The following is a 14,867-nucleotide window of genomic DNA, read 5'->3' as shown; positions in this document are numbered from 1 at the left end:
TCACAGTTTATCATATAAACGAATACTTGTGTGTACAGATTAAACCAGCGCTTGATCAAATCACATAATTTCTACAAATCACAAACTTCAGCCAGGTTCATTGCTAATAAAGTTAACAAGTCAGCTTGTCCTTGCGGTGAATAATAACGTTTCTTCTCAGCTAGAAAGTAGCGTCGTTTTCAATAATATGATTGGAAGGTGATCTAATTTCCCCATCATCCTTTGCGCTGAGCTTCGGACGCGGCATTACTTCATAGTTCCGAATACTGCACGTGGGTTGTGTATACTTTCACAGTCCGTGTCACTTGTCTTATATTCTCCTTTAACTTCAGTTTTAACTAATTTGGCGACATACAGCGAGGACATAACGCACTGACGTAAGAGCACAATAGTATACAGTGTGGTATTCTGCGTGAATACAGTGTGGCATTCAGTGTGAAATGTAGCTAGCTAACTAAGGTAGTTATATCGTTGTAGTAGCGCAGCAACAACCTGAACTGAAGATACTCTCATTCTTTTAGAAAACACTGTCAACGTAGGCTACTGTTAAATTACTCAGCAATGTCACACACTACATACTGGTGACTGCCAGTGAATATCATTTATACTGGAAATATTATATTTTAATCAATATAATTATATCATCCCATCTACGGTCAATTACAGTGAGAATGGAATATTTACCCGACCATAACTGCCGGTATAAGGACGTGGGCTATTGGGATGAACGGTACAAGACGGAACAGTCATTTGAATGGTTCGGAGACTTTTCCAAGTTCCAGCATCTACTGGAGCAGCATGTCAAGAAGGAGGATGACATCCTTATACTTGGTATGTATTTTGCACACTTTGTCTTTTCTTCTTGAAATTTGGACCTTGTACGATTTATATTAGTAAGATGATCAGATTGATGGAAATCTGATCAATTTGTTATTGTTATTTCTTTGGGATTTTATACATATTACTTTGTTTTAAATTATTTATATCATATTATATATATAACATTTCTTTCATAATATATCAGTAAGACTCATGTGGTGGAAAAAGTTAAAATAAATAATTGTTACACTAAACCAATGAAATTCATATTCATTTTAATCACACTAGTGATCATAGTGGATCTTAAGCATGTTGGGCACTGACTTGGGCCAGTAGACTGGAATTGTATGTAGTATCATTCAGAATGATGCATAGCCTTCTTTCCAGGGACAAAGAAAACACATAAAAGTATATCCGCTGTCAATCTTTCATGTCTATCTCTGTTCTGTCTCCCTCTTGGACTTATCATCACCCTTTATCAGGTACCTCTCCTTACTTTTCTCTCCTTGCCTGTACTTTCCAGTCGACCTTCTTTGACAGCATCCTCTCCTCTCCTGCTGTTCCTTCCTGCCAATCTACCTCTCCTTCATCTCTCTTCTTATGTTGTTGTTCTCACTCACTCACAACTAACTTTACAAATTATTATATACATACAGTTGTTCTCAAAAGTTTGCATAACCCTGAGAATTGATAATATACTAAAGGATTATTAGGAACACCATACAAATACTGTGTTTGACCCACTTTCGCCTTCAGAACTGCCTTAATTCTACGTGGCATTGATTCAACAAGTTGGTGAAAGAATTCTTTAGAAATGTTGGCCCATATTGATAGGATAGCATCTTGCAGTTGATGGAGATTTGTAGGATGCACATCCAGGGCACGAAGCTCCCGTTCCACCACATCCCAAAGATGCTCTATTGGGTTGAGATCTGGTGACTATGGGGGTCATTGCAGTACAGTGAACTCATTGTCATGTTCAAGAAACCAATTTGAAATGATTCGAGCTTTGTGACATGGTGCATTATCCTGCTGGAAGTAGCCATCAGAGGATGGGTACATGGTGGTCATAAAGGGATGGACATGGTCAGAAACAATGCTTAGGTAGGCCGTGGCATTTAAACGATGCCCAATTGGCACTAAGGGGCCTAAAGTGTACCACCACATCCCCCACACCATTACACCACCACCACCAGCCTGCACAGTGGTAACAAGGCATGATGGATCCATGTTCTCATTCCATTTACGCCAAATTCTATACCATCTGAATGTCTCAACAGAAATCGAGACTCATCATACCAGGCAACATTCTTCCAGTCTTCAACTGTCCAATTTTGGTGAGCTTGTGCAAATTGTAGCCTCTTTTACCTATTTGTAGTGGAGATGAGTGGTACCCGGTGGGGTCTTCTGCTGTTGTAGCCCATCCGCCTCAAGGTTGTGCGTGTTGTGGCTTCACAAATGCTTTGCTGCATACCTCGGTTGTAACGAGTGGTTATTTCAGTCAAAGTTGCTCTTCTATCAGCTTGAATCAGTCTGCCCATTCTCCTCTGACCTCTAGCATCAACAAGGCATTTTCGCCCACAGGACTGCCGCATACTGGATGTTTTTCCCTTTTCACACCATTATTAGTAAACCCTAGAAATGGTTGTGTGTGAAAATCCCAGTAACTGAGCAGATTGTGAAATACTCAGACGAGCCCGCCTGGCACCAACCACCATGCCACGCTCAAAATTGCTTAAATCACCTTTCTTTCCCATTCTGACATTCAGTTTGGAGTTCAGGAGATTGTCTTGACCAGGACCACACCCCTAAATACATTGAAGCAACTGCCATGTGATTGGTTGATTAGATAATTGCATTAATGAGAAATTGAACAAGTGTTCCTAATAATCCTTTAGGTGAGTGTATGTACTATTTGTAAAGAAAACACGAGTGAGCAGGCAAAATACATGTATTTTATTTCTTATGTTATTCACATTAAACTGTAGGTCATTACAGAATGGCACAATCATAAAACAAAACATGGCAAAAAGAAAAAAATGAACTGACCCCTGTCCAAAAGTCTGCATACCCTTAGTTCTTAATTCTGTGTATTGCCCCCTTTAGCATCAATGACAGCGTGCAGTCTTTTGCAACTGTTGTCTCTGAGGCTCCAAATTCTTGCAGGTGCAAAATGTTGTCGGGCGTATTGTAACCAGGCTTCTTTCTGGCAACTCGACCATGCAGCTCATTTTTGTTCAATTATTGTCATATTGTGCCCCTTGAAACAACCACGCCGTCTTTTTCCAGAGCAGCCAGAGGTTACCTGTGGGTTTTTCTTTGTATCCTAAACAATTCTTCTGGTAGTTTTGGCTGAAATCTTTCTTTGTCTACCTGACTTTGGCTTGGTATCAAGCGATCCCTGATTTTTCCACTTCTTAATAAGTAATTGAACAATACTGACTGGCATTTGCAAGGCTTTGGATATCTTTTTATATCCTTTTCCATCTTTATGAAGTTCCATTACCTTGTTACGCAGGTCTTTTGGCAGTTTTGTTCTGCTCCCCATGTCTCAGTATCATGCCTGCTCAGTGCATCCAAGTGAGAACTACAGTAACAAACTCATTGACTATACACAGACACTAATAGCAATTCAAGAAGCCACAGGTGTGGGAAATTCATCTTTAATTGCCATGTTCACCTATGTGTCTCACCTTGTGTGTCTGTAACAAGGCCAAACATTCAAGGGTGTGTAAACTTTTGATCAGGGCCATTTGGGGGATTTCTGTTATCATTATGATTTAAAAAGGAGCCAAACAACTATGTGATAATAAATGACTTCATATGAACTATCGTTAAAATTTCACAATTTCTGCCAGGGTATGCAAACTTATGAGCATAGCTGTATTTACTATCAATATAATGGCCAGTAAAAAAGGGATATTAACATTCATCTAATTTCACCAATAAATTTGATTATTCAATAAATGTTTTCCCCTCTTTTTATGTCTTTGTTACTGACATTCCCTGTTGCTCATGCCAGCTGCTTTGCTGAGACTAGTCAGCTAGCATAGCTATCTAGATTTTATCTAGCCAACATCTAAACAAATGATCTAAGTGAAATTTAACCAAAACACCAATAACACCAGGCTCTGCTTAACGTGGTGTGTTTCATCTCATGTTCGTTTTCTACTCATTCACCTACATGACAGAAAACATTAAACAATTCCACAATTAATAAGTTCTTTGCTTTCTCACAATTTTCTGCTGACCGTTGCGTGGCTACCTCAACTCTCGTTTTACTGATTAAGTACAGAGATGGAAGAGAAAAATGGAGAGAATTAATATGAATGTATTATTTTTTTATCCATATCTCCTGTCACATTGGTGTCTATTTGAGAGCAATCCAAAATCTGTGGTTGACCTTTAATCTACCATCTTTGCTACGGTAGGCAGATAGAGTGAAAGCTGACTGGGCGCATTTTATTATTGGTGTAGACATAGCCCCAGTAAAACATATTATCACCGTGTTGGTAATAATGAGGAAAAGAGATGAACTGTTTTGAATTTTGGCTTTTTTACGGGCCACAAGATGTCAGTGAAAGACAACGTTTGAAAATGCCCGTCTTCTGTTTGCTCATAATCCGGATTTTCCCAAACGGGCATGTTCTGCAGCCTGTCACTGGAGAATTCTACTGCAAAGCATGAAGTCATTTGTGCTGATGTGTGACCAAGCTGTGTCATGAAATGAATATGTTTGACATATACGCATTTGATCAGCACACATTTGGGTATTTTCACTTTCACAGAATAAAGCCTGGTAGCTAGCCTATGCTACCTTTCATTGGAATGCATGAATTAAACATGGATATACATTTTTGGGGGGCTATCCATTAGTGTAGTAATAGCTATTGTTAAATATTAGAGAGTTTAACAGTTTATTTTAACCAGGATGTTCAACATGGTCGATGGATTATCCCTCAAAAAAACAGTTTGGTAGAGCCCTGTAAAATGTCGTTGCAGTGCAGATGATTCCAAAGCCAAACTTGATGTTCGTTTTTCCTCGGCTTGTAAGTGTTGCACTGTAGTTGCGGGGACCACGCAGAAACGTAGGGGGCGCTGTTGCTACAGTGGCCCTGTCAGTGTGCCTGGTGTCCTTGTGTGCACAGCAGCACACTTGGCTGGGCGAGTGTGTGCGTGCCTTGCATGTGTGGAGGATTGAACAATGACAATGTGTGTCAGGGAACGACGGGACTCTCTGGACAATGATGGGGTAAGACCAGTGTTGTTAGATACCACTAGACTCCGCAGAAAACCCTCCGCATTTCTCTCGTGGCTTGGGGAGAGGGACACTTCACTCAGATCTGCACTGGTTCATTTAGATCTGATGTCAAATTGCATCTCTGTTCGTGCAGTTATATGGTTTTGACAAGGCTGCAAATGATAACGGTGCAAAGAGAGTGAATATAAGATTAAAAATAAAAAGATGTATTTAGATATCGATGCATGTTGGCCTCCACATTGATTAGTGAAATCAGGTTGTCTACTTGCGTCAGAGAGCCACACCTTGTGAATCCCATCTCCTCTCGTTAACGTATAGGGAAACGTCGCTCCACTTCACCCGCCTGCGTCATGTGCTGCTCTATAGACACACAACTCATTTTGCGTTTTGATTTGATCCTAAGGAAAACCATTACATCATCGCCTGGGTCCACTCCTCACTGAAGAGCTCTATCACACAGAAACACTGCCTACACACATAGCTTGCACACAGAATCACAGACACTCATAGCTTACACACAGAATCACAGACACACATATCTTACACACATAATCACAGACACACATAGCATGCACGCAGAATCACAGACACATTATACATTCTGTATGAACCCTCACGTGTTCCAGATTATACATTCTGTATGAACCCTCACGTGTACCAGATTATACATTCTGTATGAACCCTCACGTGTACCAGATTATACATTCTGTATGAACCCTCATGTGTTCTAGATTATACATTCTGTATGAACCCTCACGTGTTCCAGATTATACATTCTGTATGAACCCTCACGTGTACCAGATTATACATTCTGTATGAACCCTCATGTGTTCTAGATTATACATTCTGTATGAACCCTCACGTGTACCAGATTATACATTCTGTATGAACCCTCATGTGTTCTAGATTATACATTATGTATGAACCCTCATGTGTACCAGATTATACATTCTGTATGAACCCTCATGTGTTCTAGATTATACATTCTGTATGAACCCTCACGTGTTCTAGATTATACATTCTGTATGAACCCTCATGTGTTCCAGATTATACATTCTGTATGAACCCTCACGTGTACCAGATTATACATTCCGTATGAACCCTCACGTGTACCAGATTATACATTCTGTATGAACCCTCACGTGTACCAGATTATACATTCTGTATGAACCCTCATGTGTTCTAGATTATACATTCTGTATGAACCCTCACGTGTACCAGATTATACATTCTGTATGAACCCTCATGTGTTCTAGATTATACATTATGTATGAACCCTCACGTGTACCAGATTATACATTCCGTATGAACCCTCACGTGTACCAGATTATACATTCCGTATGAACCCTCACGTGTACCAGATTATACATTCTGTATGAACCCTCATGTGTTCTAGATTATACATTCTGTATGAACCCTCACGTGTTCTAGATTATACATTCCGTATGAACCCTCATGTGTTCCAGATTCTACATTCTGTATGAACCCTCACGTGTACCAGATTAAACATTCCGTATGAACCCTCATGTGTTCTAGATTATACATTCTGTATGAACCCTCACATGTTCTAGATTATGCATTCTGTATGAACCCTCACATGTTTTAGATTATAGATTAGGGCTGGGAATTACGAAGGGACCTCACAATACATTATTATCATGATACTTAGGTGCTAATACGACATGTATTTGACAATATGACATTTTCATGATTCTCATGATTCTATTTATTGCTATTAAATATTGCGATTTTTTAAATTACATTTTCATATAAACCTTTGCAAACAGTTCAATCATACTTCCAAAGACCAAATTCTGCCTAAAAAGTCTGAATAATACAATTAAACCATGAGTCTGTCAATTAAATTGACTCAGAACTCTCCAAGATATATATTTTTGAACGATAGTCTGTATGCTAAAGTGCACTCTGCCTAGGGTGAATGGTTTGGTTTATATATATTATAAATATCCTCGTATATGTGTGTGTATATATATATATATACACTCACCTAAAGGATTATTAGGAACACCATACTAATACTGTGTTTGACCCCCTTTTGCCTTCAGAACTGCCTTAATTCTACTTGGCATTGATTCAACAAGGTGCTGAAAGCATTCTTTAGAAATGTTGGTCCATATTGATAGGATAGCATCTTGCAGTTGATGGAGATTTGTAGGATGCACATCCAGGGCACGAAGCTCCCGTTCCACCACATCCCAAAGATGCTCTATTGGGTTGAGATCTGGTGACTGGGGGCCATTTCAGTACAGTGAACTCATTGTCATGTTCAAGAAACCAATTTGAAATGATTTGAGCTTTGTGAAATGGTGCATTATCTAATACTGTATATACTGTATACTGTATATGCCACAGTATTCAGCCATTTGTAAAATAAAAAATATTTTTACACTGACCCGTAATGACACGAATATTCAAGATGCACTAGTTAAAACAACAATAGATTGTTGAATTAACACACACACACCCCTGCACCAGCGCTGTCTCCATGCTGGTGTTTCTGGTGGGAGTTTAAGTGAAGCCATTGGCTCAACTGTCAAAGATAATATTCTTCATTGTATAGTGTATTAATACAGTGGGCTTCTCTCTCAAGCATGGAGACGAGAGATGATGGGAAGTCAGGGTCAAGGGGTAAGATGAAGTAGGGGAGAGAAAGATGGAGGGACAGGATGGAGGGGTAAGATGGATGAGTAGAGAGAAGAATGGAGGGACAGGATGGAGGGGTAAGATGGATGAGTAGAGAGAAGAATGGAGGGACAGGATGGAGGGGTAAGATGGATGAGTAGAGAGAAGAATGGAGGGACAGGATGGAGGGGTAAGATGGATGAGTAGAGAGAAGAATGGAGGGACAGGATGGAGGGGTAAGATGGATGAGTAGAGAGAAGAATGGAGGGACAGGATGGAGGGGTAAGATGGATGAGTAGAGAGCAGGATGGAGGGACAGGATGGAGGGGTAAGATGGATGAGTAGAGAGCAGGATGGAGGGACAGGATCGAGGGGTAAGATGGATGAGTAGAGAGCAGGATGGAGGAACAGGATGGAGGGGTAAGATGGATGAGTAGAGAGAAGAATGGAGGGACAGGATGGAGGGGTAAGATGGATGAGTAGAGAGAAGAATGGAGGGACAGGATGGAGGGGTAAGATGGATGATTAGAGAGCAGGATGGAGGGACAGGATGGAGGGGTAAGATGGATGAGTAGAGAGCAGGATGGATGGGTAAGATGGATGAGTAGAGAGCAGGATGGAGGGACAGGATGGAGGGGTAAGATGGATGAGTAGAGGGCAGGATGGAGGGACAGAATGGAGGGGTAAGATGGATGAGTAGAGAGAAGAATGGAAGGACAGGATGGAGGGCTAAGATGGATGAGTAGAGAGAAGAATGGAGGGACAGGATGGTGAGAAAGATTGAGGAGGTAAATGAGTAAAAGTTTAGGTCTGGGTCACTGCTATTTTTATTCCAGACTAATATTAACTATGTTGTGTTGTGTTGGAGGGGATGTAAAATAGGCAGCAGGTGCCATGGCGGTTACATCATCTGACCAGTAACCAAATTGTTGCTAGGTAATTTCTCAAGCCCGGCAAGGTCTGTCCTGTTCTTCCAGTGACTCCACCATCCTATCTCTGTCCTGTTCTTCCAGTGACTCTACCATCCTATCTCTGTCCTGTTCTCCCGGTGACTCTACCATCCTATCTCTGTCCTGTTCTTCCAGTGACTCTACCATCCTATCTCTGTCCTGTTCTTCCAGTGACTCTACCATCCTATCTCTGTCCTGTTCTTCCAGTGACTCCACCATCCTATCTCTGTCCTGTTCTTCCAGTGACTCTACCATCCTATCTCTGTCCTGTTCTCCCGGTCACTCTACCATCCTATCTCTGTCCTGATCATGGTATTCCTCCATTCCCTATGGCTTTCACTATGTATACATCACTTTACATGTCAGCCATTTTCTATACAGTTTTCTGTACCTTGTCTTATGTACCGTCAGTCTTGCAAGCTTAAATGTGCATCCAATATGATTTGCTCTGAGCTGTACTTTATAGGCACTTGTGGCGTATGTGTGTGTGTGTGTGTGTGGGTAAATGTGCGTGTGTGTATGTGACTTGAATCTTCTCAGTCACACTCTGTGCCCTATATGCCACCCACTGTCACTGGTCAACACACTGACGCACAGACTAACTCATGTTTTTATTACCTGCCTGTGGCTCTCTTTGATCTAGCCTAATGACCTGCTGTAGCACTGCTCCAGAGACGGAAGTCAGTCTAACCTCATTCTCCATTCTCTCATTCTTCGGCTGCCATGTAGGAGAACTAGGACCTGTAATTTTTCCTTCCAAATAGAACTTCAGTAGAAAGGCTTCTACCTGTAACCAAAAAGGGTTCTTCAAAGGGATGTCATATGGGGACATTTGAAGAACCCTTTTGGTTCTAGATGGCACCATTGTTTCTATGACTAACTGTCCTTTTCCTGGGGGAGAGACATGGATGTCGTTCGTGCAGTTTCCTTAACGCTAATGTAATGTGATTCTCTCAGTTACCTTAGCATTTATGTAATGTGGTTCTCTCAGTTACCTTAGTATTAATGACAGCCAGCCGTGGATGATAATGTCTGCTAAATAACTAAAATGCAACAAATAACTGAAATGCAACATGTCTTACACCAGCATTTATAGACAGAAGTCTCTACCACAAACACACAAGAACCATGATTATGTCATGCAATTGTGGGGGCTTTTTGTAATTTTCTTATCATATTCCTTTATTTCTCTCTGTTCCTCACCTGCCTAATAACATTAATGTAATGTTTTGTAAATGGCACTATTGACTGTAGCACCATTAGCATTTACAGCTAGCGAGTAAAGTTTCTGTTGTTTTTAATGTAACCGTTCAATCCGCTGTCCAGTTGTCCAGCCACTCACATGACATCACTGCTCTCAAGCCAGCTTCATCCACCAAACGCCAACGATTCTCCAGAAAGTCCATCAGTATTGAGTATCAAAGGCCCTGTGCCTGATGGCCATTAGCCTATATTTAGAAGTAGTAGAAGTGTTTACGGCTCCATCTAAATTCTAGAGCAGCAGTTTCCACAGACTGGTGTTTCTTTAGACCGTTTGGCTCACTCACTAAAATTAACTGCACTGTTGTCAGTCTGTCAGGAAGCAAATGGCTAAGAGTTATATCAATGAAAGATGGCATGTCATGTTGATCTCCAAGTAGAGAAACAGATTTTCTTTAAATTCAAAGCTGTAGTTTAAACAAATGCATGGTTGTTGTAATTTCCTTTGCATGTTTTTTGGGGTGATTTCGCCAATCTCCGCTCAGCCCACAGTGAGCTCTGACTGCCAAAGACATTGGGGCTTCAAAGGAGCTGTTATATGCTACTATCAACATAAATATAATGTCAGTCTCTTTTAATAAAAATACATATAATATAGTTTGTGTGTGCATTTACTAGAAGTCCTCATCAGAATAATTACCCAAGGACATTTATGCTTTATTTTAAGGAGTACATTTATGGTTGTGTGTTAAGGCTTAGGTATGGGGTTATGGTTGGATAAATTCAGGGTTAGGATTGGTTTTACAGATATAAATTAAGGTGAGAATTGGCATGTAGTGAAAATATGATTTTAAATGGGAATATAGTTTTGGGTCATGTTGAGGTCCAATAAAACTCTGTGTGTGTGACCTCTCCTGCACCATGAGTAGCATATAGCTGAAGATCAGATGTCAGTGTCAATGGGGAGTTCCTGGGTGAAGGTCCTCTCAGATCCCTTTTTCCGCAGCGTCAGACACACACACACACACACACATACACACACCCACACACACACTGCTAAATGCTGACAGGACGGAAAGGTAGTGGGTTATAGGGGGGAGGACTGGGAGGGGGTGACACGGTGGGTGAGGAGGAGAGAGAAGTCGGATGTCATGTCTGAGCAGCTGCCCGGCTGGGATCAGATGCACTGTCACCCAGCCTGCGGCAGCTACAAAGCCTCACCTGTCTTCTCCTGAACCCCCCCGGGCTTGATCCATGCATGTCAACCCTCTCGGGGTACAACGTTATATCTAAAACTAGGTACTGGACAGCTTGGTTTGAACTCATACAAATAAAACAATTAGAAATGAAAACATTACAACTGTGATTGGTAAGTTTATAGGCATGGATATCGTAAAAGGTTTAATGGATGCCTAGGTAGCTGGAACTGCAGAACTGTCTAGTATTACAGTTTGAAAAGCAAGACAAAAAGTATTATGCAGGCAAAGAAGTACTAATTGTAATTGTTGGGACAGTGAAGCATTTTACCTTCTTTTGACTCCATATTTGAAATCAAGCAGTCACTATGAGGTTGAACTATACATACTCAGCTTTTAATTGAGAGTATTTATGTACAGGTTTTACCATTTAGAGAGTACAACACTTTTTATACCCTTTTTCAGGGCACTTAAATCTACTTAAGGGGTGTTTGTAGTCAGTTAGGTGTATTCTGTCTGTAGTTTAAAAAAAACATTTAGTTAATGTGACTGTAATTATTTAAAAATAATATCACCCTAAATCGTTTAACTGTCGGTTCTTTCTATTATTCCTTTTCATATTCATCCTACCTAGACAGGAGACCCAGGAAATTCCAAAAAGTTAGCACTCGCATTAAGTTAGCTAGTTAACTTAGGCCAAAGCAATATAAACAAAGGACAGGAAAATGGCACCATATTAATTTATGCATCCATGCATTATCAGGAGCAGACATTTGTTCAAAATTTTTTGAAGGATCTCACCATCCAGCTGACATTTTCGCCGGACCGCATAAGTGGAGCCGGCTAAGAAGAGCGAATGTCTCTTACTGACTGCCTGACTGACTGACTGACTGACTGACTGACTACCCCTTGTTAAATAACGTAGTGGTTAGACTTGTGAACTATAGGTCTCCTCGCAGGTGAAGCGAGGTACGCATCGTGAATTATTCCGTATTGACGACAACTTCGCTGGCTAAAACCTGAAACTGTATACAGTTATATTGCGACTGTTACCGGCATGAAATAGTTCATCTTCAGTCCTGCTAGCAATTGCTCAATTCTTATGATTATTCCTAGGAAGTTAGTAGATACTAGTAAACCTATTACTGGCTAACAAGCTGTTAAAATGGCCAGTGGCAAAAGCAATACAGTTCATATACGCAATTTGTGGTGGAGGTAAACTTAGTAAGAAACGTTAGTCAGTTTAACACAATTCTTAATGGTTGTCTAGTGACTGCTGAAACATGTAATGCCATGGCATATTGGTTAAAGATTGTGCCTCATGTGGAAGACCTGAGTTTGAATTTATTGAGAGTAACAATATTTATTAATTATTTCTGGTAGATTCCACGATTCTCTTGTCTTTTCAATTGATGAAAAAGTTAGTTATTGTCGCCTTTATTGGTAGTTATTGTGTAAATGTCAAAAGTATGTTGTTTTGCCATGAAAGAAAAATAATTGTTCTTATGCCATGAAATGAAATAGCTTTGGCAGACTCGCTAGCAATTGCTAAATTTTTATGACTATTCCATTAAGTTAGTAGTAGATACCGGTAAAGCTTATTACTGGCTAATACGTTGTTAAAATGGCCAGTGGCAAACGCAATACATAGCCGCTATTTGTGGGGGAGGTTGATTCAGTAAGAAACGTTAGTCAGTTTAACTGTATCAATGTCATTCATGAATGGCCAATTAACTATTAAAACGGCCAGTGCTAAAAGAGGATTTGTTCAGGATAGAGTCAAGAGGCTATACTGACACCCAGCAAATGTGCAGCTCCGGGGGATAGTGGTTAACGACACAGCCTTTCACGTGGGCGACCCGGGATCGAACCTCCGGGTAGGAAAATGTTCTATTGCGGACCGGCTGAACTAGGCTTGCCTTGTTTCTTGTTACATAATAACATAATAATGGTTAGATGCTACATTACTGATGCTTTGTAAATGTGTGCCCGGAACAGAAATAAATTACAGTGTAGCTTCTGATGATGCTTTGAATTTCAACAAATGTAAATTCAATCATACAAATGTATCTTTTTATGTATTCTAAAAACAAAATGTGGATAGTGATTATCTTCACAGTGGGTCTGTTACATAACCTATTAGTGATTATCTTCACAGTGGGTCTGTTATGAACGTGAATAGTGATTATGATCACAGTGGGTCTGTTATGAACGTGAATAGTGATTATCATCACAGTGGGTCTGCTACGAACCTGAATAGTGATTATCATCACAGTGGGTCTATTATGAACACAAATAGTGATTTTCATCACATTGGGTCTATTACAAACCTGAATAGTGATTATCATCACAGTGGGTGTGTTATAAATCTGAATAGTGATTATCATTACAGTGGGGCTTTTATATACCTGAGTAGTGGTTATCATCACAGTGGGTGTGTTATAAATCTGAATAGTGATTATCATCACAGTGGGTCTTTTATAAACCTGAGTAGTGATTATCATCACAGTGGGTGTGTTATAAATCTGAATAGTGATTATCATCACAGTGGGTCTTTTCCATCTTCCACTTCCATCCTGTGGTATAAAAGAATAATTCACTTGGTGCTCTAAGGAGCTCTATGAATAAAAATACAGCTTCGTTGGTTGCGTTCACTTTTGTAACGTTGTGTCAGTGGAAAACGACTTCTACATGGGCATTCTGTTCAAATGCATGGAGCCCCTCATTGATGATCCCAAACAACTGGTATACTGTACACCAGTATGTATTCAACTCTAGACCTCGAAGCCAGTTACACTACTTTTTTAAATTGCAGCCCCCTAATCTGAGACTTCTTTAGACCTGGGATACCAGGTGAGTGGAATTAATGATGAGGTAGAAGAGAAAGGCTAAGTTTTTTAAATGTAAACAGTGGAGTGGAACTGGCTTGCTGGCCTGCTGTACACTGTAACATACGCTGTGTTTTTAATGTAGCCGACATGTGAAGTTCTAGTAGATGCTGCAGGTTGGTTTATCTGCAGTGTCCTCTGCTAATGCACGTGCACACACACAAGCAATAAAACAGTATCTAGTTCTGTATTATTCGTATGGTTATGTTCAGTTGCGGGAACAGGAGCCATAGATTTGGTGCGTCATCTGAATGAATGACGGTAAGGATGGAAGGAATAAATGAATGGAAAGATAACTGAATGAAATAATGAAAAGGAATGACTTTGAGGAGGATGGTGTAAAGGGGCGCCCAGACACCACCCTTTCAGTGCTGTTTTCTGATAGGCTGGTTCCAGGGAGCCCTGTGGTTGGAGCTGTCCATCAATGGGGTAACCCTCCCTCATTCCTCTGCCGCTGTAAGGACTGGTGCTGCTTATGAATGAGCTCAGGGCCGCACAGTGTGAATGAAAATTAGAAAGGGAGTGAGGGAGGGGAGGAATGGAAGGGTGAATGGAAATCAGAGACAGAAGGAGAGTTATGGGCGGAGTGGTGCAGTGACAAGGGGAGATGGGAGAGGAGAAGAGGTGAAGGGGAGGGGGAGAGGAGAAGAGGAGAGGTGAAGGGGAGGAGGAGAGGAAGAGGAGAGGTGAAGGGGAGGAGGAGAGGTGAAGGGGAGGAGGAGAGGAAGAGGTGAAGGGAAGAGGGGGAGAGGAAGAGCAGAGGTGATGGGGAGGAGGAGAGGAAGAGGTGAAGGGAAGAGGGGGAGAGGAAGAGCAGAGGTGAAGGGAAGAGGGGGAGAGGAAGAGCAGAGGTGATGGGGAGGAGGAGGAGAGGAGGAGAGAAGGTGAGGAAGGAGGAGAGGAAGAGGAG

At 41.0% G+C, this 14,867-nt stretch overlaps 1 protein-coding gene across 2 annotated transcripts in view; it reads left to right on the top strand.

Annotated features, from left to right (window-relative positions):
* The first annotated feature begins 243 nt into the window (after positions 1-243).
* Positions 244-14,867, top strand: part of ece2a (endothelin converting enzyme 2a) — a 106,645-nt gene continuing 92,021 nt past the window's right edge. The window contains exons 1-2 of one of the 2 annotated variants that reach the window (XM_010894606.4): positions 244-377; positions 667-831. In XM_010894606.4, coding sequence (XP_010892908.1) covers positions 672-831 — 160 coding nt within the window. In that variant the 5' untranslated portion in view covers positions 244-377; positions 667-671. The other variant, XM_010894608.3, reaches the window with a different exon arrangement.

Source organism: Esox lucius, chromosome 3, assembly GCF_011004845.1.
Source record: "Esox lucius isolate fEsoLuc1 chromosome 3, fEsoLuc1.pri, whole genome shotgun sequence".
Lineage (NCBI taxonomy): Eukaryota > Metazoa > Chordata > Actinopteri > Esociformes > Esocidae > Esox > Esox lucius.
This window is presented reverse-complemented; position numbering and strand designations above follow the sequence as displayed.